Source organism: Miniopterus natalensis, chromosome 13 (genome assembly GCF_054644295.1).
Source record: "Miniopterus natalensis isolate mMinNat1 chromosome 13, mMinNat1.hap1, whole genome shotgun sequence".
NCBI classification, from domain to species: Eukaryota; Metazoa; Chordata; class Mammalia; order Chiroptera; family Miniopteridae; genus Miniopterus; species Miniopterus natalensis.
This window is the reverse complement of record NC_142093.1, coordinates 33163340-33189597: the sequence shown is the minus strand read 5'-3', so window position 1 is coordinate 33189597 and position 26258 is coordinate 33163340. Positions and strand designations below refer to the sequence as shown.

General features: G+C 39.4%; 1 protein-coding gene and 1 long non-coding RNA gene across 3 annotated transcripts in view; one reads left to right on the top strand and one right to left on the bottom strand.

Moving 5' to 3' along the window:
- Window positions 1–558: 558 nt before the first annotated feature.
- Window positions 559–22417, top strand: FAM161A (FAM161 centrosomal protein A). Of its 2 annotated transcripts, XM_087823590.1 has the most exons (7): window positions 559–732; window positions 8817–9052; window positions 10554–11705; window positions 12088–12255; window positions 14119–14218; window positions 21137–21285; window positions 21743–22417. In XM_087823590.1, exons 1-7 carry the CDS (start codon window positions 559–561, stop codon window positions 21879–21881), a joined length of 2118 nt encoding a protein of 705 aa, XP_087679716.1. In that variant the 3' UTR covers window positions 21882–22417. The 2 variants fall into 2 exon arrangements, with proteins under 2 accessions (XP_087679716.1, XP_087679717.1); XM_087823591.1 differs by lacking the exon at window positions 12088–12255.
- Window positions 14891–26258, bottom strand: part of LOC148091643 (uncharacterized) — a 51333-nt gene continuing 39965 nt past the window's right edge. The window contains exon 4 of the long non-coding RNA XR_015715524.1: window positions 14891–15402. This is a non-coding gene — a long non-coding RNA (uncharacterized LOC148091643). The remainder of the gene's footprint in view (window positions 15403–26258) is intronic.

The following is a 26258-nucleotide window of genomic DNA, read 5'->3' as shown; positions in this document are numbered from 1 at the left end:
TCTGATTGGTCGATTTCTGCAGCTGCCTAGTCAATTAGAGTAGAATGGTACGCACTCTTTCCATGCTCTGGCTCTGGGGTGGGGGGAGCCAGGTTAGAGAGCAGGATGAAAATCTTGTCGCTGTTCTGAGTCTGCCACACAAATACATCCCCTGCTTTCCTTGGCCACCGCCGTCTCCTTCTGACATGATATTTCAGTGAATAAAAATGCGCTTTTTTCCCCCCCAACAAAACCATTTGTTTTATTAGTACAATGTGAGAAGTCTGAGTTCAGGTGGTGAGGCGCGAAGCTGGGAAGAGGTGCCTCTTTCCGCCCGCCAACCCTCTAAACCAGCAGATTCAGCACTGACTCCCACTATACAGGAAGCGCCCGCTTTGGGTCTCCCGCAGCGTGTGAGGATTTGAGTGACTTTTGGCCCCTAGCGGCCCCTGTAGCGTCCCTAGTTACCGCGCCCCTAGTAACCACCGGCGCCAAGCAGGGAGCGGCGGGGGAGCCGGAGGCCGCGCCAGCTTCCCCGCCCCGGGCCAGCGCGGGCGCTCAGGCCTCGGCGGCGCGGCCATGGCCGGCTCGCACCGAGCGGCGAAGCTGGCGGCCGCCAGTCTCCAAACCCCGGTAAATCCCAAAGCCGGAGCGCGGGTCGCCCAGTACAGACGGGGGGATTCCTTAGAGGATTTGGAGGAGGAGGAGGAAGAGGAAGAAGAAGCGAAGGCCATGCGGCGCGTGCGGGCGCAGGTAATGTAGGGGCGGGACCGGGGCTGGGGCTGGGGCTGGGGCTGGGCGCCGGCCGAGGGCGGGTCCGCGTCCCCGCCGGGCCGAGCCGCGGGCGGGCGAACGGGGCGCCCGGGCCAGACCCTCCCTACCCGGGCCCCGGGGCCCTCCGCCTTCTCTCCGCCTCTATGGAAAACAGTCAACACCGAGGCGTTAACAGGTCTTAATTTTCACCAAAGAGATTGTTGTAAAAATTTCTTGGAGGACATTTACTTTATTTAGTTTAGAGGGTGCAAAGTACAGAACCTCACTCTCTATCCTCCAGCGTCTCAGAAGTAGGTATTCCCTTTTCTCTTTAACTTGGGGAGGACTGATCTGCTCCCCCACAGCACGGAGCGCAGCCCATAAAATTCAGGTGCATCGACTGTGCTGTCAGAGGTGTGTTTTGTTGTCGTCTTAAGGTCTCGGTTACTAGTGCATTTTAGCAGGATACATGAGAGGCGATGTTTAAAACCGTCAAGAGTTCAGTGGATAGGTGAGACAGATATGGATAAGCATCCAGAGGACCCGTTATTTCCAAAAGGGCCCTTCAGGGTGGTGTGAGATGGCCTTTTCAGTGTCACGTGTCCTGAACACCTGTCCACCAGTTAGAGGGGCCCAGTCTGCCATCTGCTCTATTCCCTTAAAGGATAGACACCTTGAATCTGCAGATATAAACCTCCTTACCCTCCGTTAAAGATTCTTAATACCATTTTCCCAAGCCTCTCAGATACATAAAGAAAAAACATTATGGTCTAGGGCTAATAGAAATCACTGAATATTTTGGAATTCTAATCTCTTTACGCTGAAACTGTTAATGAGAAAATCTGTAGCAATACCTTTTATGGTCAGCATTTCACCAACAGACGTAAACTACTTGAGGTTATCCAGAGGAAGGCAGACGGAGACCCTGAACATGCAGCAGGGTGAGAGTCAGGACCAGTTTCATTCATGATAAAGCTTCCCCTCAACACAAGTTTCAGTAGCCAACAAGGGAGACAAAGTGATGGAAGAAGAAGATTTGAATGGAGGAAAAGTTTTTGGAGTCCTGGATTATGATTCATTCTCTGTGATTTGCTAGATGATATTAAGAGGTTTCCCTGTCTGTAAAGGAGCTATAATAACTGTCTCTCTTTCTTGTCTCACTCAGATGTTATGAGAACCAAATGAGAAAATGTTTGTCATATTTAAAGAACAGTTTGTATAAATTAGTAATTACAATAACTACTGCCAGTGGGACTGTCATTTGAACAACCTGCCCAAAGATTAAATTCTACTTTGTCTTGCTGTGGTAGAGGAGTCAGTCATTTGTGTAGTTGCAGTATACTTCCAGAATGCCTTGTTAAACTGCAAATTTGTATTAGAAACATATTACTTTAGGAGAGATTAATTTATCTAATGAGCTAGTTTCAAAGGGACAGGAGCCTACCAAGAAAAAAGAGAGAGGGGAAAAAAAGAAGCTAATCTTATAATTTAAAAAAATATATTTTATTGATTTCACCGAGAGGAAGGGAGAGGGAGAGAGCGAAACATCAATGATGAGTCATTGATCGGCTGTCTCCTGCACGTCCCCTGCTGGGGATCAAGCCCGAAACCAGGGCATGTGCCCTGACCCAGAATCAAACCTAGTTGTCCTGGATTATAGATTGATGCTTAACCGCTAGGCCACGCCAGCTGAGATAATCTTATAAATTTGACACTGTTCTGAGACCACTACACTTGAAGAATCCAAAAGCAAGCCTGATGAGCTGTCACTGCCTGATATCCAGAGGACACTGTTGATGGGGAAAAAATCACTGAAAAAGAAAGAGAGTGTATAAACCAGGCTGGCCTGGGTTTCAACCCCAATTCTTAAAGGTTAATTTGATGGCACTTTGTCATCTGTAAAATATAGTAAACTCAGATACCTAACCCACCACACAAGATCAATTAGAGAACCAACTTCACAGTAGGTTCCTGTCAGTCCTTTGCTTTGCCAAAGCCTCTCTCCCCACCACCACATCCCTTGCAGGACTGAAGCATGTTCCTTGAATCTAGCCTTAGTTGAAGATAACCGTTCATAGGCCTTGCTATGTGGTTGATGATGACATGGGTAAAGCAGTATTCTATAATCCACAATTAAAATTTCACTGACTTTCCTAATGGGGTGGCTTTCTCTTTTTCTTATTGAAATATATTTCAATAAATATTGAGCATTTATTAAGTACTAGTCACTGACTAGTCATTGGTGAATGAAGTAGACATAGCTTCCACTCTAGTGGGGAGGTTAGACAATAAAAAAACAAACAGTCAAGTGATCATAAGATGGGAAATGTTGAGAAAGAAATGAACAGGCTACTATGATTTAAAAAGAAGTAGGAGGGAACCTATTTAAATTAACATTTAAGCTGATGCCTGATGATAAAAAAGAGTAGCCATTTGAAGAGTGGGTGTGGGAAAAGAATTCCAGGCAGAGGGAACAAGCATATGCAGAGGCCCTAAGATGGGAAGATGAGAGAACTTTCCTCTGATGGTTTCTGGTTTCCAAAAGAAATAAAAGAATTAGCCCGGCCAGTGTGGCTCTGTGGTTGAGCGTTGACCCATGCACCAAGAGGTCACTGGTTTGATTCCTGGTCAGGGCACATGTCCAGGTTTCATGCTCCATTCCCAGTATAGGGTATGCAGGAGGAAGCCAATCGATGTTTCTATCTCTCACTCTTTCTTCCTCTCTCTCTAAAAAAAAAATCAAGAAAAACATATTTTAAAAAAGAAATAAGTTTTCATGGGCAGTTGGGGAGTGGGGGTCGGAGCAGATAGAAGAGCAAGGGAAAGGTAAGCAGTGTTGCTAGGGGAGCGTGAGAGAGGGTGCCAAACAGATCAAGTAGTCATTAGAGATTGTTCAGTTTTTAATTTAATATTAATACTCACAAAACTTTCTTTTTCTTTTTTTTAAGTTATATTTTAATTATGGAAGTGATACATGAACACATTCTCCTTTTAAAATTTCAAATGTTACAAATAAGGTTTAGGCCCTTTTACTATCTCTCCTCCCAAAAGAAAGTCTGGATCCCTTCTCCCTCCCCATTGGTAGCAACTGTTTTGAAACTGATATGTGTATGCATTCTTCTGGGCTTTTTCCTGTCTCCTGTGTACATATTATTTTAATATATGGTAGCATTTTACATATACGTGTTTTGAAACTTGCTTTTTACTCATTACTTATTGGGGGGTTTACCCATGTTAGTTCATGTAGCTCTGCCTCATTCCTTACAATTCTTTTCAATGCAGAGAAAATTTTAGTAAAAATTCCAGAATTGCAGATGATACTAGATAGATTATACCACAAATAATTATGAGTGCTGATTACTAATGAAGTACATGTGCTGGAAGGAATCATCTTCTAAGTGGGTCAAGCCAATCTAGGGAAGATTATCCTCTAATCCAGTGGCTGTGTGTACAACATTCCACAAAAAGCCAAACAATTAAAGGAAAAGGGTGCTATTTCAGGCCCTTAGAAAATAATGTCCTTGGTCTAGGTTATTTGATGTACTAAAATGTTTTCTTCTGTGTGAAGACAAAGATGAAATTAGAGTTAGAATTCCCTTATTAACCACTCATCTGTTTCTGGTAAAACACTGTGGAATCAATTTATCTGAAAAGTTCAGGCTAGTGTTAAGAGTATTAAACAGAAATGGAACAGATACTGTTAAAACCCAATGCCTAAGTGTAAATTATCAGACCTGCCACATCTCTTCAGAAGCTACTCATCTTTCAGCATCTTTTTCAGTTTTTTCAGGACCAAATAAATTTTATCATTTAATGGAAAATGATTGTTATAAGGTCTTCTTCTAAAAGAATGAATGGAGAGTACCAGGATGCTTTTGTCTAAAAACGGTTCTTTGGAATGTCTTCCCCGTTTTAGTTAGTTGGTTTTTTTTTAAATAAGCCCTTTCCTTAATACCTAGAATAACTCTTTAGAGTAGCCAGTATTTCTTAGAATGATTCAGTCCTTTGTGAGGGAATACCTCTCCTCTTCTCTTGGTGGAAATAATATTTTTTTAGATGTACATTCGTCCAGCAAATATTTATTGAGCATCTGCCACTTTTCTAGATGTGGGGGACACCACCATGAACAAAGCAAACAAATCCTTGTCTCTGTGACGCTGACTTTGTGGAAGAGGCAGGCATACAATACACAAATAAATAAAGATATATAGAATGTTCGTTGGTAGTGTGTACTTATGAGAAAAAATAAAGCAGAAAAGGGAAGCTGACAGTGAGTGGGTGGAGAGGTTGCAATTTCAAATAGGGTAGCCAGTGAAGACCTTGTTGAGATGACATTTGAATAAAGGCCCCGAGGTGGTTTTGCCGATTCGAGGAAGAACCACTGCAGGGGTGACTCAAGCAGACAAGCAGACAGAGAGCTAACCGGAAGGAATCGGTCTTCTTCCTCCCCCAGCCCTGCAGTCTCCCTCTAGGCAGAGTGGACCTGGGAGCAACTCGCAGGGTAGAAACATGGCTTATGGAGTCCCATCCCCAGCCTCACCTAGCAGGGTATAGAAGGGTGGCATTGGAGCCAAGAGATAATAGTTTAATGCCCGGCATACCTACTTTATGTATCGTAAAGTTGATGTTCAGAAGGTTAATGCCCATGTCACATAGCTAAGAAGTGCAGAACCTAGGCTTGAATAAGAATTTGACACCATATCTGTAATCCTTCTCTCAAGCCTTAAGAGTGCTCCAAACGGAAAAGATACTAGCTTCCACCCAACCCTTTTATCTTTGAAGGGTAATAAGGGGGGCTGAGACCAGGTGACCTGTGAGTAGTTAGGAGCCAGTAGTAGACAAGAAATGAAAACCACCTCTTTCTTGCCATAACCTCCCTTTCCAGGCTTGCTTCCCAGAATTGCTTTATACATTTTACTCTCCTCTTACCCTGCAGCTGTGTGCACCTTGCTCTCCACCGGGCCCCTCACCCCTGGCACTTTTGTTAATGTCATTTTCTTAGTCTGCAGTACCTTTTCCCTCTTTCTCCCTGTATTCTCTCGATCCTCCAAATTCTTCCATTCTTTGACTCAGGTTAAATATCACCTCCTCCAGGAAGTCTTTCAGTTATCTTACAAACTGAAACCAAACAAAAGCTCCCTTCACTTGAATACCCTTATCAGTTGGTATTTGTATTTCTCATGATTGCTTTCAATTAGTCCTCTCACTGCTTATTAGTCGTCCTCTCACTGCTTATTTATTTATTTATTTATTTATTTATTTATTTATTTATTTTTAAATATATCTTTATTGATTTCAGAGAGAGGAAAGGAGAGGGGGAGAGAAACATCAAATATGAGAGTCATTGATCGGCTGCCTCCTGCACGCCCCCTGCTGGGGATGAGACCGCAACCCGGGCATGTGCCCTGACCAGGAATCGAACCCCGATGGCCTGGATCTTAGGTCGACTCTCAACCGCTGAGCCACCCCCGGCCGGGCTCACTGCTTATTTAAATGGTGGTGTTGCCAACATTTCCATCCTTGGGTTTTTGTTTTATTGCCCACGCTCTCCCCAGGCAGCCTCATCCACATGCAAGGCTGCACCTGCTACTTCTGTGCGCATTGGTGGCTCCCATACCTTCATCTCCAGCCCAGCCTCCTTACCGGGTCTCCAGGTATATTTACCCCGTTTCCTGGACGTTGGGCTGCCCTACCATCCCTTAAACTCAGTGTGTCTAAGAGAGAGATTAGTTTTCTTTTCCTAAAGCACTATCCTCTCCTGTACTCCCTGTACTGATGAACGGCAGCAGCAGCATCTACCCAGACAGGCAGCACTCCAATCAGAAATCTTGAATTTGTTGCCCACAATACAGGCCATAATTGAGTTGATGATTCAGTCTCCGAAATCTACAAAGGCAGCTGCCTTGGTTCTGCTTCTTTAATTCTGCCCTTAATATCTCAGACTTGGACTTTTGCAGTAGCTCATTAACTGCTGCTAACCTTTCTTCCTTTGTTTCACTCTATTTGCTTTCAGAAGAATCCTTCTGAGCATTATTGGTCATGTCACTCGTCTGCTCACATCCTTCAAGGCTCCTGCTGCCTGGTTGAGGCTCTTGACTTGCCTTTTCACCTTGTTTCCCATCCTGCCCTGTGCTCCATACCCTGCTCTCCACTAGCCCCCACACTGTCTGCCTCTCCCTGAGCACACCATGCCTGTTCCTTCCTCGCGTGGCTGACAACCCCTTCCTGCCCTTGGGAGGAATGTGGCGTGTCTTTGGAGCCTAACACTGGGATTTGGATGAAATCCCAGCTCTACTGCTTACTAGCTGTGATTGCAAGCAGGTCACCTACATCCTCTGAGCCCAGTTTCCTTATCCAGAGCAGAGTGCCTGCCAGCTGCATCACCGTGAGGTAGCATCTGATGAATGTTCTGGCACTGTGCCTCGGGTTTCTTTTTCACTGCTTCCCTAATCTGACAGACTTTTCCCTCATCTAACATAATGTCTCTCTGGCGCACCCTTGCCTCGTCTTTCCCCCTGGTCAGAGTAAGGCCTTCCTTCTCTGAACTGTCACGGTAACTGACATTGTGACACACATGGTCACTCATCTGTCTTCGTGCTCAGCTGGGAGGAATCAGGAGTTGTGTCTCAAAGTCTGTTACTCACTGTTTATGTACACATCCTCCCCCAAACTGGCTGGAAGCTTCTCGAAGCGGAGTTTTTATCTGATTTGTATCTTTAAGCAGCCTGCTGAATGAATGCTGGGTGTCCCTAAGTAGTTAATGAATAAGTTAACAAAGTACTCATTTCCATAGCTAAAAATGGTGAGGAGCACATATAGAAACAGTAGAAGATATCAGAAAATTCTCTTGAGTTGTATGACCATAAAGCAGTTCTCTGAGTCATAGATTTGTTGGTAATACATTTCTGCATACCAGTTCTGCTGAAGGAAATTTGTTTTCCTTCATTTGTTTTCTCTGAGTTAGCCCAAGTAGTATAATACTGGCCTCTTGTACATTGTTTTTAGCCCATTTTTAAAAACACTGTATCTATAACTTCTGTATACAAGTGACTCTTCTGCATTTTCCCATTGGGAAAAGCTACTCAGATTTATTTCCTAGTGTCTTATCAGACTGGCTCTATAATTTTCTAAGGCAAATACACTTTTTTCATGATGAGTATATTTCAGGCAGTAGGCTAAATTGAAGACCATGGTCAGCAGCCCTTTATGCACAGTATCATGAATAACTTCAACTGTTTCTCAACTGAGAAGATACTGAATTTCTATATGGAGAAAGTGAGGTTTTACATCTCTAGTTGCTTCAATTAAAAGAACTATGAGAGGTATTTGAAAGGAGTTGGGGGAAAGATCAGTGAGACCCTCCCAGGCATGATCTATATATAGAATAACTACACTCTGTGTGGTTACAATACTATACTGTATGACTCTTGTTCTCTTCTCACTCCCAAAGTCCCTGTCACCCAGGAGAGCTACTGCTCTTGATGCCCCCAGGAGCGGCTGTTCTGAAGGTACCTCCCACTGCCTTCCACACCCTCCTACTCCTCCTGAGGTCTCCCCTGCACATCCAGGAGGGTTTCTTCCCGGGTTCTGGTTGAGCCAGTGAGAACTGTGTCCCCTCTATCTCCTGCCCTCCTTTGCCTGCACTCCTGTCTTCTCTCCACTGGCACACCCTGTGGCCCACACTGTAGGAGCCCAGCTCCGGGAGGGCGTTGGGCTGTGTTTGCTTGGTTTGCAGCAAGAGGAACTTCCTTCTTCATCTCAATTATCACAGCTCTGAAGGAGCATCTTGATAAAGGATAGTTTTGTTCTATTCTATTACAGTGTATGGGTTCATACATGATCCATGAATCTAACCATCCTTTATAAAAAGGACCAAATAGCATTTGTTTTCTGGCAACTTGGTCTCTCTCTCTTGTTCTTAATAAAATGTTGTGAGGGGAAAATGTACATAGCTCACAAATAACTTATAATCCATTAATATATGTATGTAGCCCACAAGTAAGAAGCAGTATTGGGAATCAATATCAACTTCATTTGTCTTTCAATTCCAAACACCATATAACAGGTTTTTTTCCTCTTATCAGACTGATTTTAATACCATTTCTGGGTTGAAGAAACAAACATCTATAAACTATGAGGACTTTGTGGACTTTTCTGATATTTACCACTCTAATGAAGAATATTTCAGGAAACTAGAAGAGCTGAAGGCTGCCCACATGGAAACTATGTCAAAATTAGAGAAAATGTACCGGAATAAATTAAATTTAAAGAAAGTTCAGCCAGTGATCATCAGAGATGAATCTTCTAGTGTTTCTTCCACGTAAGTTTGTACATAATGTTGTTTGTGGACTGTAAAATAAAATGTATACTTAAAAGTGCAGAACAAGCCCTGGCTGGTGTGGCTCAGTTGGTTGGGCGTCATCCTGTGTGCTGAAGGGTTGCTGGTTCGGTTCCTGGTCAGGGCACATGCCCAAGTTGCAGGCTAGATCGCCGGAGGGGTGTGCAGGAGGCAGCCAATCGATGTTGCGCTCTCACATCAATGTTTCACTCTCTTTCTTCCTCTCCCTTCCTCTCTTTCTAAAAATCAGTTTAAAAATCTTTTAAAAAGTACAGAACAAAATTATTTTAGAATATTTTCTCTCATATTTCCCTTTGTATTTTTAATTGTATACAGAGGTGAGATTTTATTCAAAATGTTTAACGGTTTATCAACCTACTAGGTGGCTTCTTGCTTTGAGAGTCATTTGGTGGCCATTTGGTCTTTTCTCTCTGACCTATCATTCATACAACTGTAGACATGTATCAGAATATTTAGTCTGGGCCATTTTTAGATGATGAATATTAAAATTTTAAAAGCCCTTTATAATATGTGGATTAACATGAGCTCATTAAAGATATAGTATGAAGAGTTTAGGACTATGACATAAATCTGCTTCAAGTTTTCAAAATAGTCTTTAATTTCAAGATAAACTCACTATTTCTGTGATAAACTCACTTGTTTTGAAATGTGCGGCAAATCCCTTAACTCATCTAGTTGTTCAGTACTGATTGCGTATCTCCTGGGTACCACACCTTGCCTGGACACTGATGCCCTCAAGGAGCTCAAAGACTAGCTCAGAACCAAAACTTGCAGTACAATGTGATATAACAGTGTTATGGAGACAGAGGAAAAAGCAGTTGATCATGTCAGGGTGTCATTGGAGGGACGCAGGCAGGAATTTTCTACTGAAGTGTCATACCTGAGTTCAGTCATAAGGGGGGGGTGTAGCTGCAGCAGATGCAGGAAGCCAGGAGTGGCCTTCTAGGCAGCCGAAACCATGTGTGCGAAGGCATGGCAGCAAGAGAGGTGGTGTGTGTGAGGAACTTCACGCAACTGGGTGTGACTTAGAATGGCGATGGGGGTAGGGAGAAGTCAGAGGTGAAACTGGAAGGGTAGGCATGGGCTAATATTAATGGGCTTTATAATCTATACTTGACTTCATAACAGTGACAAATCATGGGAAAGTTTCAAGACAGTGATATGATCAGATGTATGTTTTCAGATGGTGACTATGGAAAATGTGTGGAGAATTCAATTCAGAGGTTAGACACAAGGAGCCTTGACTATCTCATGTTCCTCCCTTATAAAATGAGGAAATCAGATTAGATAACTTATAGGCATTTTCCAGCTCTATTCTAAATAAAAGTGATAACTTTGACAAGCCACATCCAACTCCTATCTTCTAACTGATTATACCTTGATCTAAGAAAATATATAATTCTTAATTTTTAATTTAGTCACATACAACTGAAAGTGTAACCTAATTGTTCTTCTCGCTTAGGTCTGTATCAGAAAAGAACTGTCACCCTATCTCCTTATTCACATCGCTTTCAGAACCTGATTTATGTCATTCTTCCTCCTTGATTGTGTCTTCCTCTGAAGATGAGTTGCCCAACTTAGAAAAAGAGTTTCCTGAGAAAAATGGGATGTTGACCTATGCCAAGGAGCTCATCAACAACATGTGGACCAACTTTTCTGTTAAAGATTACATTCAGTGTAAAGATGCTGACTTCCTAGCAGTTGAAAAAACAAAGAAGAAACCAAAAGAATGGGTGCCAAAGATTACAGTACCTGAGCCTTTTCAAATGATGATTAGAGAACAGAAGAAAAGACAAGAGAACATGAAATCTAAATCAGATATTGAAATGGTACACAAACTGCTCAAAAAAGAAGAAGAAGATCCAGAGTGTAAGAAAAAATTCCGAGCCAACCCAGTTCCAGCATTTGTCTTTCTCCCCCTTTATCAGGATATAGTCAAGCAAAACGAAGAACGGAGGCGGACTATGAAGGAGAAAAACAAAGAAACCCTCTTGGCCTCACAAAAGCCATTTAAGTTTATTGCAAGGGAGGAACAAAAGCAAGCAATCCGGGAAAAGCAGCTGAGAGACTTGTTTAAGTCTAAAAAGACAACAAATCTATTTAAAGCCAGACCTATACCTCGATCTACTTATAGTTCAGCTGCCAATGACAGATTACAAGAAGAGCTCTGCAAAAACATTAAGACACAACTGACAGCCCAGGAATTTTTATCGAATTCATCCCCTCCGCCTTATAGACCAGCTCACAGAAGTTTTGCTGCAAGGAAGCCCAAGGGCCCTGAACAGGCTGAAAAGTTGAAGTATAAAGGCAAGTCTAGGAACCAGACTGCTGATCTTGGAGAACTTCCTGAGACAAATCAGAAACACCTCTTGGAACAGAAAGGTCCAAAACTCCTAACAATCTACAAACAACCTGATCTTCATGCATCCACTAAAAGAGAGAAAAATTTGGCAGATAAAGAAGCATATGAAGAAAATTTAAAAGAAACACATTTTCCTTATCAGTCTCAAAGGCACAGGTCACCAGTTAGAAGTCCAAATGCAAAGCGTGTGCCTTGTTACTACAACCCTCCAATGCCCACAGTTTCTTCCAGAGGAAGAGAGCAAGCCATCAGGTAAGTAACTAGGACACAGCACTGACTGACTTACGGTTGCTAAAATAGTATATGCGGCACTGTTTTATGTTGGTGAATTTGAAAATATGAAGAAGTTATTGTATCTGGTAATATATTTTACTCTATAATAGAGGACATTTTGTAAGAGGGTGTGCTAAGAAATGTATTGTCCATTTTATGAATCCTTGGGCATAGAAAAGGTTATAGTCAGGCTATTGATTTCCAATTTCACAAGTCAGGTCGTTCTCAAAAGGTTGCCTTTTTTCAACCTTTGAATTACCCTGTGTTAAATTCAAAGGTTGAATTTAACCTGTATTAAATCTTTGCTAAGCAACATTCTCATTGGCTTAAAGTGAATTAAGCATTAGTTTGTTGCCCTCAGGAGATCACTTGAGGAAACGAAAATGTTGGAAGAAGAGAGAAATCGGATCCTAACTAAACAGAAGCAAAGAATGAAAGAATTGCAGAAACTTCTGAAAACCCGGACTAAGGCTTATGACTCACATCAAAGTTTAGCTCAGATGTCTAAATCCAGAATAAAATCTCTCAGGTATCATGAAAGAACCTTGAACCTCCAGACCATTGGTTTTCAAATGTTTTTTCAAAATCAGTGGATACCAATATATGAGCAGATTAAGAAGAGTGTTAGTATTTTAGTTTCTGGATTCAAGTTACTATTAGTTACTTATACTCAAAACACACACACTCACATTCACTCACCTTATGGTAAGAACCAACCTGTATACTCACCTGATGGTGAGGACCATGAAGCCATGTTGATGAACAGAAATGTTTTATATTATGGCCATGGTTAATATGATATAATCTTATGTCAGCATTTAATCTTTTTCTTTATATTATTTTTTGATTGCACAGTATAATATTGAGAAAAATCTTGAGTCACATAGATAAAGCTTTTTTTTTAAATATATCTTTATTGATTTCAGAGAGAGGAAGGGAAACAGAGAGAGACAGAAACATCAATGATTAGACAGTCATTGATCAGCTGCTTCCTGCACGACCCTTCTGGGGATCGAGCCCACAACCTAGGCATGTTCCCTGACAGGGAATCAAATTGTGATCTCCTGGATCAAAGGTCGATGCTCAACTGCTAAGCCACTCTGGCCTGGCTAGATAAAGCTTTTTAACAGTTTGCCATTTAATCTCAGCATATTCTTCAATATACAGATATGTAAAAGAGCTTTGTTCTAAGGTTTGCTCGAAATCTGATAGCACAAATTAACACATTGGTGTTAATTAACATCAATTATGTGAAGTGTCAATTAACAGGTGTGTTGTTTAGTGATATGTGTTGCATTTTGTCACAGTTTTAATATAAGTAAATAAAAATATTCACAGAACCCCTTCACAGAACACTGGAATTCTGCAGAACAAAGTTTGAAAACCAGTGTTCCAAAGGAACATTTTTATGTTGCAAGTAAACATAAAAATGTTCACATTTAAGTAGGAAAATAACTCCCCCAAAGCTGGGTAAGTAATATGATTTATTAATTTTTAGTCTGATCTATAAGTATCCCCCCAAATCTATATTTCCTTTTAATTATAAGTATTTCTTTTAATATATATTGTATATAATTATATTCCTATATTTGGAGGTCTTTTATAATGTATGTTATATATATATATTCCTTATAATGTCTATAAATATAATTCATTGATAGAAGGAGTTTGATGAGCTTGAGCAAAAATTCCTTAAAAATATGCTATTCATCCTTAAAAGTAAATTAGATTTTTCATAATACCAACTTTATATAATTAAGCATAATTATAATTTTATAGTATAACTATTTTCTTTAATCCATGAAATCTTATTATCTTGGTAGAATTCATATATTTTACATAGAGAAAAAGAGCATAGGATTCATTATAGGATCTTGCCCAAATAATAAGTACACTTACTATGAATTTATGCATTTTGGTTCCTATTCCTCTGTTATAGTCCCATACTCCCTATTTCTCCCTTGACCTGTTCCAATATAATTAACTTTGCCACCAACCTAGGGCAGATCTTATGTAAGGGAATAAAGAAGAGCAAGGTCTTATTTTCAGAAGAAATTCCTTAAAGAGAAGATACCTATTTTGGACCAAATTTTCTTTTTTATACACTTATATATGAGATAAGAGGGCATTCAGTAATTTTTTTCAAGCCCTTACAACATTATGTCTTGAAGATTTCAGAATCTGCAAAGTACAAAGATTGCTCCCAGGATTTAAAATGTTTGTTCTCAGAACCTGGAATTTTTATTCTGCTTCCATAAAAATGTACCAGTCTAGAAAAGAAATGGTGGTAAACTGTAAATTGTGCTCATAATTTCTGATTTGTCATCTAAGCTAAAATGGTATATATGCAAGTTCTTCTTTTTAAAATTCCATTCCTTTTATTTGGTTTTAGAAAGAGTGAAAAGGAAAGGATGAGAGAATACCGACGAGAACTAGAAGAAAGAGAAGAAAAATTAAAATACAGGCCGCTACTGTTTGAAAGAGTTGCTCAGGTTGTGTTTGTTGGAATTTGAGAGCTATTGTCAGGTTTTTTTTAAACATCTCCAGCTCTTAATTTACAGTCCATTTTCTTGTGTGCTATATAATGTATTAAGACATTGTTTCTGTGACAGCTTCATCAAATCAGTCAAGTAAGTAAGTTTGCTGAAATCTGAGCATTGAATCTTGTTGATGAGGCACGTAAGCTTGATGAAGAACATGCTACTAATCTAATCGTTTTCAAAATAATAGTTTCACAACCTGTTTTTAATGGCTGGTCTTTTTTCAGTAACAGCTTGGCCAAATATTAAGTTAAGGTTTCATGATATGATTTGGAGGTCTTTGAAGAATTAAAAAATGAAACAAAATGGCTACTTGAATCAGATTTATTTTTTATTTTATTGAGATATAACTGACATACAGCACTGGATAAATTTAAGGTGTGCAGCATAATGACTTCACATACATAAATTGCAAAATGATCACCACAATAAGTTTAACTAACATCCATCACTTCATATACTTACCCTCCCAATTTTTTTTCCTTGTGGTGAGAACTTTTAGGATTTATTCTCTTAGCAACTTGAAAATATCCAATACATAGTTATGATGATGTATATTACATCCCCAGGACTTATTTAGCTTATAATTGGAAATTTGTGCCTTTTGACTACCTTCATCCAGTTCCTCCTGGTAACCACAAATCTAATCTCTTTTCTTATGAGTTTTTTTTAATTTATTTTATTATTATTTTAAAATATGTCTTTATTGATTTCAGAGCAAGGAAGGGAGAGGGAAAGAGAGAGAGACAGAAGCATCAATGATGAGGGAGTTATGAATCAGCCACCCCCTGCTGGGGATTGAGCCCGAAACTCAGGCATGTGCCCCAACTGGGAATCCAACCGCGATCTCCTGGATCCTAGGCCGATGCTCAACCGCTGAGCCACACCCAGCTGGGTGTTTTTAAAAATTTTAGATTCCACATATACGTGAGATCATACAGTATTAGTCTTTCTGTCCGACTTATTTCACTTAGTATAACGTCTTCAAAGTCCACCCATTTTGTTGCAAATGGCAGGATTTCCTTCTTTTTATGGATGCATAGCATTCCATTGTGTATATACACCACATTTTCTTTGTCCAGTCCTCTTTCAATGCACTCTGAGGTGGTTTCCTTTCTTGGCTATTGTAAATAATGCTGCAATGAATGGGGTGCAGATATCTCTTTAAGATAGTGATTTTGTTTTCTTTAGATATATATCTAGAAGTCAGATTGTTGGATCATATAGTTATTCTATTTTTAATTTTTTGAGGAACCTAGATACTGTTTACCATAGTGGCTGTACTTATTTACATTCCTACCAACAGTACACAAAGGTTCCCTTTCTCCACATCTACATCAGCATTTCTCTCTTGTCTTTTTTATAATAGGCATTTTAACCAGTGTGAGATATTACCCCATTGTGAAATATCACCAAATAATTTGCATTTCCCTATGATTAGTTATGTTGAGCACCTTTTCATGGACCTGTTGGCCATTTGAATATCTCCTTTGGAAAAATGCCTATTCAATCCTTTGCCACCTTTTAAATTGGTGTCTGTTTTTGCTATTGACTTGTATGAGTATTTTATATAGTTGGGATATTAACTCTTTATCAGATATATGATTTGCAAATATTTTCCCCCATTCAGCAGGTTGCCTTTTCATTTAGTTGATCAGGTTTTTTTAAGTGAGTCTATAATTTTCAATGTTATCTACAATTACTGAAAGGATTTCCTTTTTATTGGAAAAACAAAATTTATACTCAATTTTACAATCTTTCCCTTAAGAGAGATTTGTCAATTTCAGATAATTTCCTTAGTATCCATAAGGGAAAGGTTCCTATGGGTGACTTAGCTTAACAATAGACAGAATCACTGGAGGTTAAGGTGAATTTCAGGCTGTTACATTTGGAGCTTTGTCAGCATGTGCCTGGGACAGATGTCATTACAAGACTGTCCTTTCGATGACTCATTGAGGACTAGGGACATGTATTATGGGTTAATCTACATATTATAATCTCTCAAAGTTATGGGAACCTTTTACTTACTGATTTGGATATAATTTTATGTAGTGCTTGTCATTTTAAGGGGTGGGTTTCTTTTAACATCTCAGTTTCAACTTTAGGAGGGAAAAGTCATAAGATGTTTTATATGACTCAGTGTAAAGAGATTGACTTTGGCTCAAAGCAGTTATCTGTAGCTCACACCTGCAGGTTTTTATGTCCTCTTGTCTGGTGGATATCGACCCAGATTTCCCACTGGCATCTTACATTCATCTTGCCCCAAACTAGATCCTCCTCTTTGATTTCCTGTTTTGGTTGGGCCACTATTTAGGTGACTCAGAACCACTTCTCCCCATTCAATTGTCACTGAGAGAACTTTGATTATCCTTTGCATACCTCTCTTTGCTCCTAAATAATTTTTGGATCTGCCTTTCTCCACTCCTGATGGTGAAATGCTAGGTGAAACCTCTATTATTTCCTATCTGAGTTAATATAATTGTTTGACTGATTTTCCTGTTCTGTTCTTTGCAAAGCCATGGGTCATATCTTTATTTTGCCATTCCCATTCCCTTGTGAAAATGTTAACCCTGGGTAGGTAGTTAATAACCCTTGATAACATGCATTCACAGAACCATTCTTGTTTTCAATGAATGGTATCAAGAGGTCTTGTCATTGACTTCTCCAAAAAATTCTACAAGGTTGTTATTCCTATACTGCAGAGGAAGAAACTGAAGTTCAAAGAAGGTAAGTAATTCATAAGATTTATAGTTAAATAAGGTAACAAGAATTGGAGCCCAAATCACTCTGCTTCCAAACACTTACCACTGAGCTGTCCTGCTTTCTCCCAGAAGATATCCCTACAAGTCATACAGAATCCTCCATGATCTGACCCGTTAACCTCTTTAGTTCACATGCCACTGTGCTCCCCCCAAGTCACACTTTATATACCCTTTACTCTCAGACCATACTAGACTACTAGTTTCAAACTTGAAATCTTTATTCATGCTGTTTCTGGACACCCTTAGGGCCTCTTCCTATCTTTTGTCCCACTCTTTCAAGTCAGTGTAAAATCACTTCTTACATTGTTTCCTCTGGTGGGGTTGGTGCCCTTTGCTCTGATCTTTGATTGCCCTTTGCGTACCTCTCTTTGCTCCTACCACATTGTGTGGAAATTATCTTAATGATCTCTCTTCCCTTCCAGCACCTAGCACCTAGGACAACATCTGGCACAGAGGAGATGTTAATAAACATCTGTTGAACCAAAACTGAACTGTTATGAACAAATTAGCCAGATAATGAGCTGTCATTTTCTTTCTGGGATTAGCCCAGACTGAGACTACTACCCTGACGAATTAGTGATGAGTCTCAGCATTAACAAGCAGTTTTGCCATGCTGTGAATTCCCACTGTTTCTAAGCACCAGAGAAAATGTGGCAAAACAAGCGGTGTGTATGAATTTAAACCCATAAAAAAATTTTAAATGTAGAAAACAGGTTAGTTTCATAGCTGATATTTCTTCTACCACTTTTGGCCCTCACATATGCTGTTCCCTTTGCCCCACATACTTTTCCTATATACCCCCTACTCACAAAATAAGTATTTAGCAATTACTAAATAAATGAATTATTATAAACTAAATTTATAGTTATAAAAAATAAGTATATTTTCCCCTTCAATCTAGGGTGCTGATAGTAGACAAACTTATCATTTGCTAATTTTGGTTTCCTGAAGAAACAGCCTTTTTTTTTTTTTTTTAAATAAAGTGTGTGATAGTAAAATAATCTTAGTTATTTTAACTGTTCCTTTTTTTATCTCAGTCTTTTATTGTTGCTAATCCTCACCTGAGGATATTTTTTTCATTTATTTTTTAGATCGTGGAAGAGAGGAAGGGGGGGAGAGGGAGGGAGAAACATTGATGTGAGAGATACACATTGATTGGTTGCCTACCACATGCATCCTGACCCAGGCCGGGGATCAAACCTGCAACCCAGGTGCGTGCCCTCGACTGGGAATTGAACCCGAGACCGTTGGGCGCATGAGCCAGCACTCTAGCCACGGAGACACACCAGCCAGGGTTAGCTCAGTCTTTAATTTTTTTTTTTTAACCCTCACCCAAAGGTTTTTCTTTCATTGCTTTTCAGAGAGTGGAAGAGAGGGGGAGAGAGAGAAACATCAACGTGAGAGACACATTGATTGGTTGCCTCCCACAAGCAACCGACCAGGGGCTGGGGATTGGGCCTGCAACAGAAGTACGTGCCCTTGGCTGGAATCGAACCCAGGACCCTTCAGTATGCGGGCCGATGCTCTAACCACTGAGCAAAACCGGCTAGGGCAGTCTTTATCATTCTTTTGCATGGTGAAATGCAAGGGGGAAATGTTTGTTTCAATTAGGAAAAATTACACACTATTCAACTTGATATAAAATATTAAAAGGTAATTAATTCTATATACAGAATGACTGGCAGTGACTCACCATTGCTTTGCTTTTTTAAAAATTTTATCTTTATTGTTGAAAGTATTACAGATGTCCCCTTTTTTCCCCCCAATGACCCCCTCCACCCCGCACCCCCCTCTCCGGCCTTCATCACACTATTGTTAGTGTCCATGAGTTATGCATATATGCATATAAGTTCTTTCATTAATCTCTCCCCACCCACCTACCCCTGCCTTCCCTCTGAAATTCATCAGTCTGCTTTGCTTTTGTTAACAGAAATTAGTACATTTTTCTTGCAGTCTGTTTTGCTGTGACTATTGGTGCTAATTAAAAGCTGTTATTGTAATAAATTCACTCAAACTTTATGCATTACTCATTTGTAAGTGTTAACTGTGGTCTTGCTGTTGTTGAGTTATCCACTACCAGTAGGCCTGTGATCCAGTACAGAACAAACCATGTTGTCCTGTTTCTTGGAAATTACAAGGTTTGTTAACTGAGTACATGTTAAATTGAATTTTAAACCAAATTCAGATGAACATTTATGAGTACTAACTTTGATTAGTATTTTAATCTCTTTTATATTTAATTTGCTTAAATCAGAATATACTGTTCTTAATGCATTCAGAGTTAGACTTGGGGTTTCTTTATTCTGCTTTATAGTCTTTGGGCACAGTTCTCATCTTACTTTGCCATGCCTTTCAGTTCCCCCAAGCCTAGTCTATGAATATAGCCTCTGGATGCTTGTTCGCTTTGTTTTCTAAAAAGTATTATTGCTCTAGCCGGTTTTACTCAGTGGTTAGAGCATTGGCCCACAGACTGAAGGGTCTCAGGTTCAATTGCCACCAAGGGCATTGCTCTGAAAAGCAATGGAAAAAACATCCTCAGGTGAGGATTTTTAAAAAAAACGGTTGTTATTCACAGTTGGTGCATTTTAGCAGCAGCTAAAGTGCTGTTTTTCAGTTTTCCAGAGTGTCAGAAAATGCACTGTTGATCGTTTTAATCCATTGTAATCAGTCTTTGCTATTTTAATCTCTTCCATGAAATACTAGACTCCATGACCCCTCATTATGCTGGAGTACCTGGATTGGGCAAATATTTGACCACTGCATTGCTGAAGTCAGGCTTTAGGCTACCACTTAGATAAAAACAGCGTGGTACAGTGGAAAAGACCCAGGAAAGGGTCAAGAGACTTGTTTCTACCACTTAACCATTCTTGTGACCTTAAGCAAACCGTTTAACCTCAGTGAGGGTGGTGGGGACATCTTGGTTTCCTTATTTTTTAAATTTGGGGGTGAGACTGGGTGCCACGGGAACTGGGCCATTCCTAGTCACTTTGTTTTAGCTGGAGGTCCAGGTGGCAACTCTTGGCCCTATACTAGTTCATATCCACTCATGGGAGCTAAAAGTGGACTAAAGCCAAGGCCCTAGTGTGAACCCCAGTCATCTTGTGGCTCCATAAAGCCTATGGTCTCAGGAACTGTGACAACTTCCAACTTGCTTCTGATATGAGAGGGTCATCATAACTCCCACAGACCCCAAAGCCAGGAAGTAACTTTCTGGAGATTTGAACCCAGTTCTAAGTTCATGTTCTTTTTGCTGTACCTTTTTGCTTCCTCCACAGAGTAAAGATAACAACACTGATGATTGTATTATCTGTGGAGTGGAGATATGGCTTATAAAAAGCAGAAATTACAGTAGGCACATAAAAAAACCCTCTGACAACTATCACATGAAATATTTTCTTACTGTTTTTCCAGATATCCTTAAGCAGTCATAAAAGTATATAAAACAGGCACAGTGTAAAGAATAATTATAGATCAGAATTCATGTGGCCACCACCCAGGTTAACAAATAGAGCGTTGCCAGCACCCTACACCCTGCGCACCTTTCCCGGGTCAAAACCCTCTCCCTCTCCCCTAGAGGTAACCACTATTCTAACTTTTGAGACAGGTATTTCCTTGTTTTTCTTTGCAGTTTTACCACCTATGATTTATCTCTATACAATATAGTTTAGTTTTGCCTCTTTGGGGGCTTTTTGTAAATGGAAATTATATATATTTATTATGTTTTGCTTCTTTTGCTCAGGATTATGTTTGTGAGGTTCATCCATGTTATGGTGTATAACTAGAGTTCATTCATTTTCATTACTTTACTCTATTGTATGAATAGACTACAATTTATTTATCCATCCTACTGATAGATATTTGGGTTGTTTCCAGATTGGGGTTGTTATAAACAGTACTGTCCTGAACATTTTTATACATGTCTCCTGGGGCACATGTAGGAGTTTCTCTGGGTATATACCTAGGAGTGGAATTGCTGGTCAGAGGGGATGCATATTTTCAACCAACTGATTACTGAATTTAATATTCACTGGAACTTTTAACCCATACATTTTTTAATGGAAAGTTAAAGTCTTTTGCTCTCATCTAAAAAGGTTTGTTTTTCCTATAGAAAAATGCAAGAATGGCAGCAGAAAAGCATTATTCTAACACCCTAAAAGCACTAGGGATATCTGATGAGTTTGTTTCAAAGAAAGGCAAAAGTGGAAAAATATTCGAGTCCTTCAGCAATCAAGAGATGAAAAGTTTCACTGAAGAAAGGTAACATATATAAGATGTCTGAATGGTATACCTCTGAAAAAATTCTTACCTGCAGGAAAGCAAAAATTCTGTTCTATAATGTTTTTCAAAGGTCTTTTACCTAAATAAATTCATGTGAATTGTTATCAAACATTTATATTTTAATATTTTTGACAAATCCAAAATATTACATGGTGATGAAATATCTTGTTTTTAAGTAGAGTAAGTTTCTGACTGACATAAATAATGAAAATAACATGCTTTCAAGTGAAGTTTAAAGAGTCAACCAAGTTTTGAAATAAGTTCTCAGGGGCACATTTACTTTCCCAATTGGGACTTATATAGAGAGTTTCTTGGTAAATTGGAGCTCATACACTTAAGGAAGACTGACATCATGATGACATACATTGCAAAGGGTTTGTTTACCTTTAAACCAAATCAATTTTCCTTTGAATGACTGATAAATTTTTTCCTCTAGCTTTAATGAAGAAGAAAATGTAGAAGAGGGAGAGAATGGGGAAGAAAATTATTTTACTGAAATCAACAGCCAGGATTCTTGCAAAGAAAAAGATGAATCCGATGAAGAGAGTGGAGAAGAGAAATCTGTTGAAGAATAAAACAGAATCAGCAAGACCTCCTCTCTGTGCCTGAGCTGCGGTTTGCAGCATCCAGTGTTAGCAGCCTTGCTTGTTGTGTTAGGAATATGGATGGGAGCCCTCTGATGTGTGCAGAGCTCTTGAGCAAAGTCATCTGTAGCCGAAAAGGCCGAATCCTGCTGATTGGTCATTTGGTCGAAGTAAGGCTTTGCCTGTTCAGTTTTTTAAATTGCTACACATGTTCTGTTTGCAACTCTGATCTTGTATTTTTTTAAAGTGGTTGAGAATCACAGCTGTCACAAACTGATTAGTCATAAAAATATACATTACGTCATTATTTTTGGTAGAAAAAAATGGCTTAGCATTGAGAGAAGTACTGGCCTTTGGTGTTTTGTTTGAAAAAATTTCTCTGGGAAGCATGAATCAATACATATTTTTAAATTATACTATTTGCACATTCTTTTTCTCTGTAATCTCACAAAATGAATCCTCAAGCTTGTTTTATAAAGTTTCTTATCTGAACCATTTCTAAAAAGCAATAAAATATAGAAAAAATACTTTCAAATTTATATTTATTTCTGCACCAAAAGTATACTATTAAATTCACCACTTTTTATCTCTAGCTTTATTTCAAATTATTTTTGATATATAAATTATTAGAAAAGTTTTTATACTATTTTTTAACCTTGCGTATTATGACAGATGGAAATAATGATAGTATCTGAGTTATAATCTTAATAAATATCAACCCTGTTTTAAATGTGATGAAATTGTGCATAATAACTTGTCCAAGGCAAGTCTCCAAAGTAATTCTGACTTGCCTCTTTAATACTAGACCCAGTGGTGCTCAACTTTTTACATATTATTGCAGATACACTTTGTCTTTCTGCGCATATTAATTTGATTTTATGAATCTATCATTTTTTTCTCTTAAAGCAAATTTTTTGTTATAAGAACTCAAACCAGTCATAAAGATGTGACAGGGTGAGACATTTTCTTTTATAAAAACAATCAACTTCCTTTAAAGAGGATGAACTTATAAAGGTATATATAATACCAGTGTTTTCCTACTGGAAGTTTATGCTTTAAATGAAGGAATAAAGTGATTTTTTCCAATCAAGGGCAAATGTTTATTTGTAATTCCTTTCCTATAGTTTGTGTTCAGGTACTTGTCACTATCATTAGATTGTAAACTCCTTGAGACTTGGCACCATTTTAAAATTCATCTTTGTATTCATTTAATATTTTGCCCAGGATTGTGCATATGGTAGGTACTTAATAAAGGTTTAAATGATAAGTAGATGAATATGTTTTTTAATTATAATTACTTCAAAACGAGTACACATGGGATTAAAAACATTTCCCTCCCAATTTATTGGGAACCTGTGAAACACAACGACAAAGTGTAATATTTTACGTGACTTGCTTTCAAGGACTTGCTTCCTATTCCAGCTTCATGGGGAGAGTGTGGGACTGGTTCAGGAGTAATCCTCAGGTCTGCTGCCTGAGTGAAGTGTCCAACTGCACTTCTTCTCTTCCCCAGCAGGTGGCAATGAGTAACTCCTAAGAGAACTAGTCTAGCCAAAGCCAGAATGGCGCTGAATATTTAAAATTCTTAATAAAATGCCAGCTTTTAAAGTATTTAAATTTTGTTTAAATGACATAAAATGGAAGGCCCACAAAAGGTCCTAAGAATTGCAAATTATTATGGCAGAAGCAGGCATCTTAAAATTTTAATAGAAACAGAACCCTTAATGTTATATCAAAAATTTATATAAAAAAGATGATGCAAGGGATCAGCGGGGGACACACACACACACACACACACACACACACGTAATATCTTCAACAATAAAGATAAATTTTTAAAAAAATATATAAAAAATGATGCTATTGACCAGTGCAAGTGGTAAAATAGACAGGATAGTCTATAGATGACCCCAGCAGATTACTCTGGGTTGCCTAAACAATGAACCAGCTGTGACCAATGGCCTCCCTGTTTCTTCCAAATTTGACTTCCCATGGCACTAGTGGCGTTCTCCCTCTTGGCAGGAGGGGCTGCAACTTCCCATAGACACCCAAGGAGTCCAGATACAGGCATCTGGTTCTCTCAGATAACTCCTGACAGTTGACATTTAAACCCAGACAGCCTGATACCAAGTGGTCTCTGTGGACCCCACTGATAAGGATGTTCACCACTTTGGTCTTGAAGAAGAGAAAGCAAAAGGGGAGAGGATGTCCCTTCGCTGGAATGCTCACGTATGACATGTCCAACAGAGCACCCTGGCCCCACTGTATCCCCTGTGCCTTCTCGCAGAATCTTGGCTTATAAGTTCCTAGCAAAGCCTGTTCCTTCGTCTGTGACATTGTAAATTTTCCTGAGCTCTCTTGCATGACAACATATGTCTTAAGTTGCTTTCCAGATGATGAGCATTCCTTGTGCTTTCCATGGCCTCACCATTGTAATCTCTCAGGGAATCAACAATATATAGTGTAAGACAGCAACCTTCCTAATTAGAAGATGGGAAGTAAAACCATGATGTATTCTAGTGGAATGTCTCATTTGGTATGAGACTTAAGAAATATGTAATTTTCATTTATCTGTTCTTATCTATGGTACTATTGGTTTAATTGATTTGTAAAATTTACCCTGATATTTTCTGCCTCACATGGTTATAGAGACATTCAGTTTGTGCCCTAGCTGGTTTGGCTCAGTGGTTAGAGTGTCAGCCTGTGGACTGAAGGGTCCGGGTTCGATTCCAGCCAAGGGCACGTACCTCGGTTGCAGGCTTGATCCCCAGCCCTGGTTGGGGCTCGTGTGGGACGCAACCAGTTGATGTGTCTCTCTCACATCGATATTTCTCTCTCTCTCCCTTCCACTCCCTCTGAAAAGCAATAGAAAAAATATCCTCAGGTGAGTATTAAAAAAAAAAAAAATCAGTTTGCTAAACGCCCCCTGCTGACCAATTCCATGTTTATAGGTGTTTGCAGTCTTCTGCTATTATATAAATATCCTGTACGTATATCTTTGTGCCCTTGAATGATTATTTGTATAAGATCAGTTGCTAGAGGTAAAACTGCTGAGGCAAACAGTGCAAATATTTAGATTTTAACAGATATTGCCAAGCAGTCCCTTCAAAAGGCTAAGCCATTATATATTCCTGTATAAACACTGTATCAGGGTAAGGCAGTGATTTTCAGACTTTTGTTACATGGGAACCCTTTCTTGAAAGAAATCCTTTTCAGAATCCAGAATGTAAAGCAGGAAAGGAACTTCATTTTGGTGAAAGCTGATACAGGGGTGGGAGGCCTGCACCTCTGACCACTGGCCCTGACCATAGCCTCTGTGGCACCCCATGTGGCCTTGTGGAGCACAATACAATATAGGCAGTTTCTCTCTTTCTAACATAATATGTTTTCAAATATATTACTGACTGAAAGTAGAACTAACATGATATAAGACTTAAGAATTATAAAAATCCCTAATTACACCTCAATTTCAGACACAATTTTCAGTAATTTAGTACTAATACTTCACATGTGTTCTTTCATTGGCTTCTTTCCCTTTACAATGAGCATCTGGTTATGGCTAAGTCCTTTTAGATGGTTGAATGACTTTCATATTTGTCTTCATTGCACTAAGTGTATGAGACCTAAACTTGTTATTACTGGGATCAGCACTTTCACTTTTGTTTCCCTTCATTTTAATGAGAAGGGCAGAATGTTAGAAACAAACTCATCAACAAAGTGTAAAAACTGAACTGAAACTCTTGGCTGTATCACCATATAATATTTCATAATATTCATTTATTAACTGATATGTAAAAACCTGAACTGAAGGAAAGGTGGGTGGGGGTTTGACTGTAAAGTACATAGAATGGCAGATGGTGAATATTTGAAGAACCACCTATATATCATTGCAATCAGTGACTCTCTTCAGTGGTTTAGAAGCCTATTTTCAATTTTTTAAAAAATATACCTTTATTGATTTCAGAGAGAGGAAGGGAGAGGGAGAGAGAGAGGTAGAGACATCAATGATGAGAAAGTCATTGATCGGCTGCCTCCTGCACGCCCCCAACTGAGGATCAAGCCCACAACCCAGGCATGTGCCCTGACCAGGAATCGAACCAGTGATCTCCTGGATCCTAGGTCGATGCTTAACTGCTGAGCCATGCCAGACCAGGCCAACTTTTTCTTAATAGTTTTACCAGACTTGAGTAAGCCTGTTGTTTCCAGGAAAACAATGAAAGGAGAGTATACCAAGAAAAGAATAGGTAAATGTCCACTTAGGCTAAGGAGCCATTTGTACTGGTAATCTTGGAAAACCAGACACTCCTCTCAGAGCTCTCACTCCAGATCTAAGCTTGGTGAGAGCCTCTGCTCCCCCTGATTTTCCAG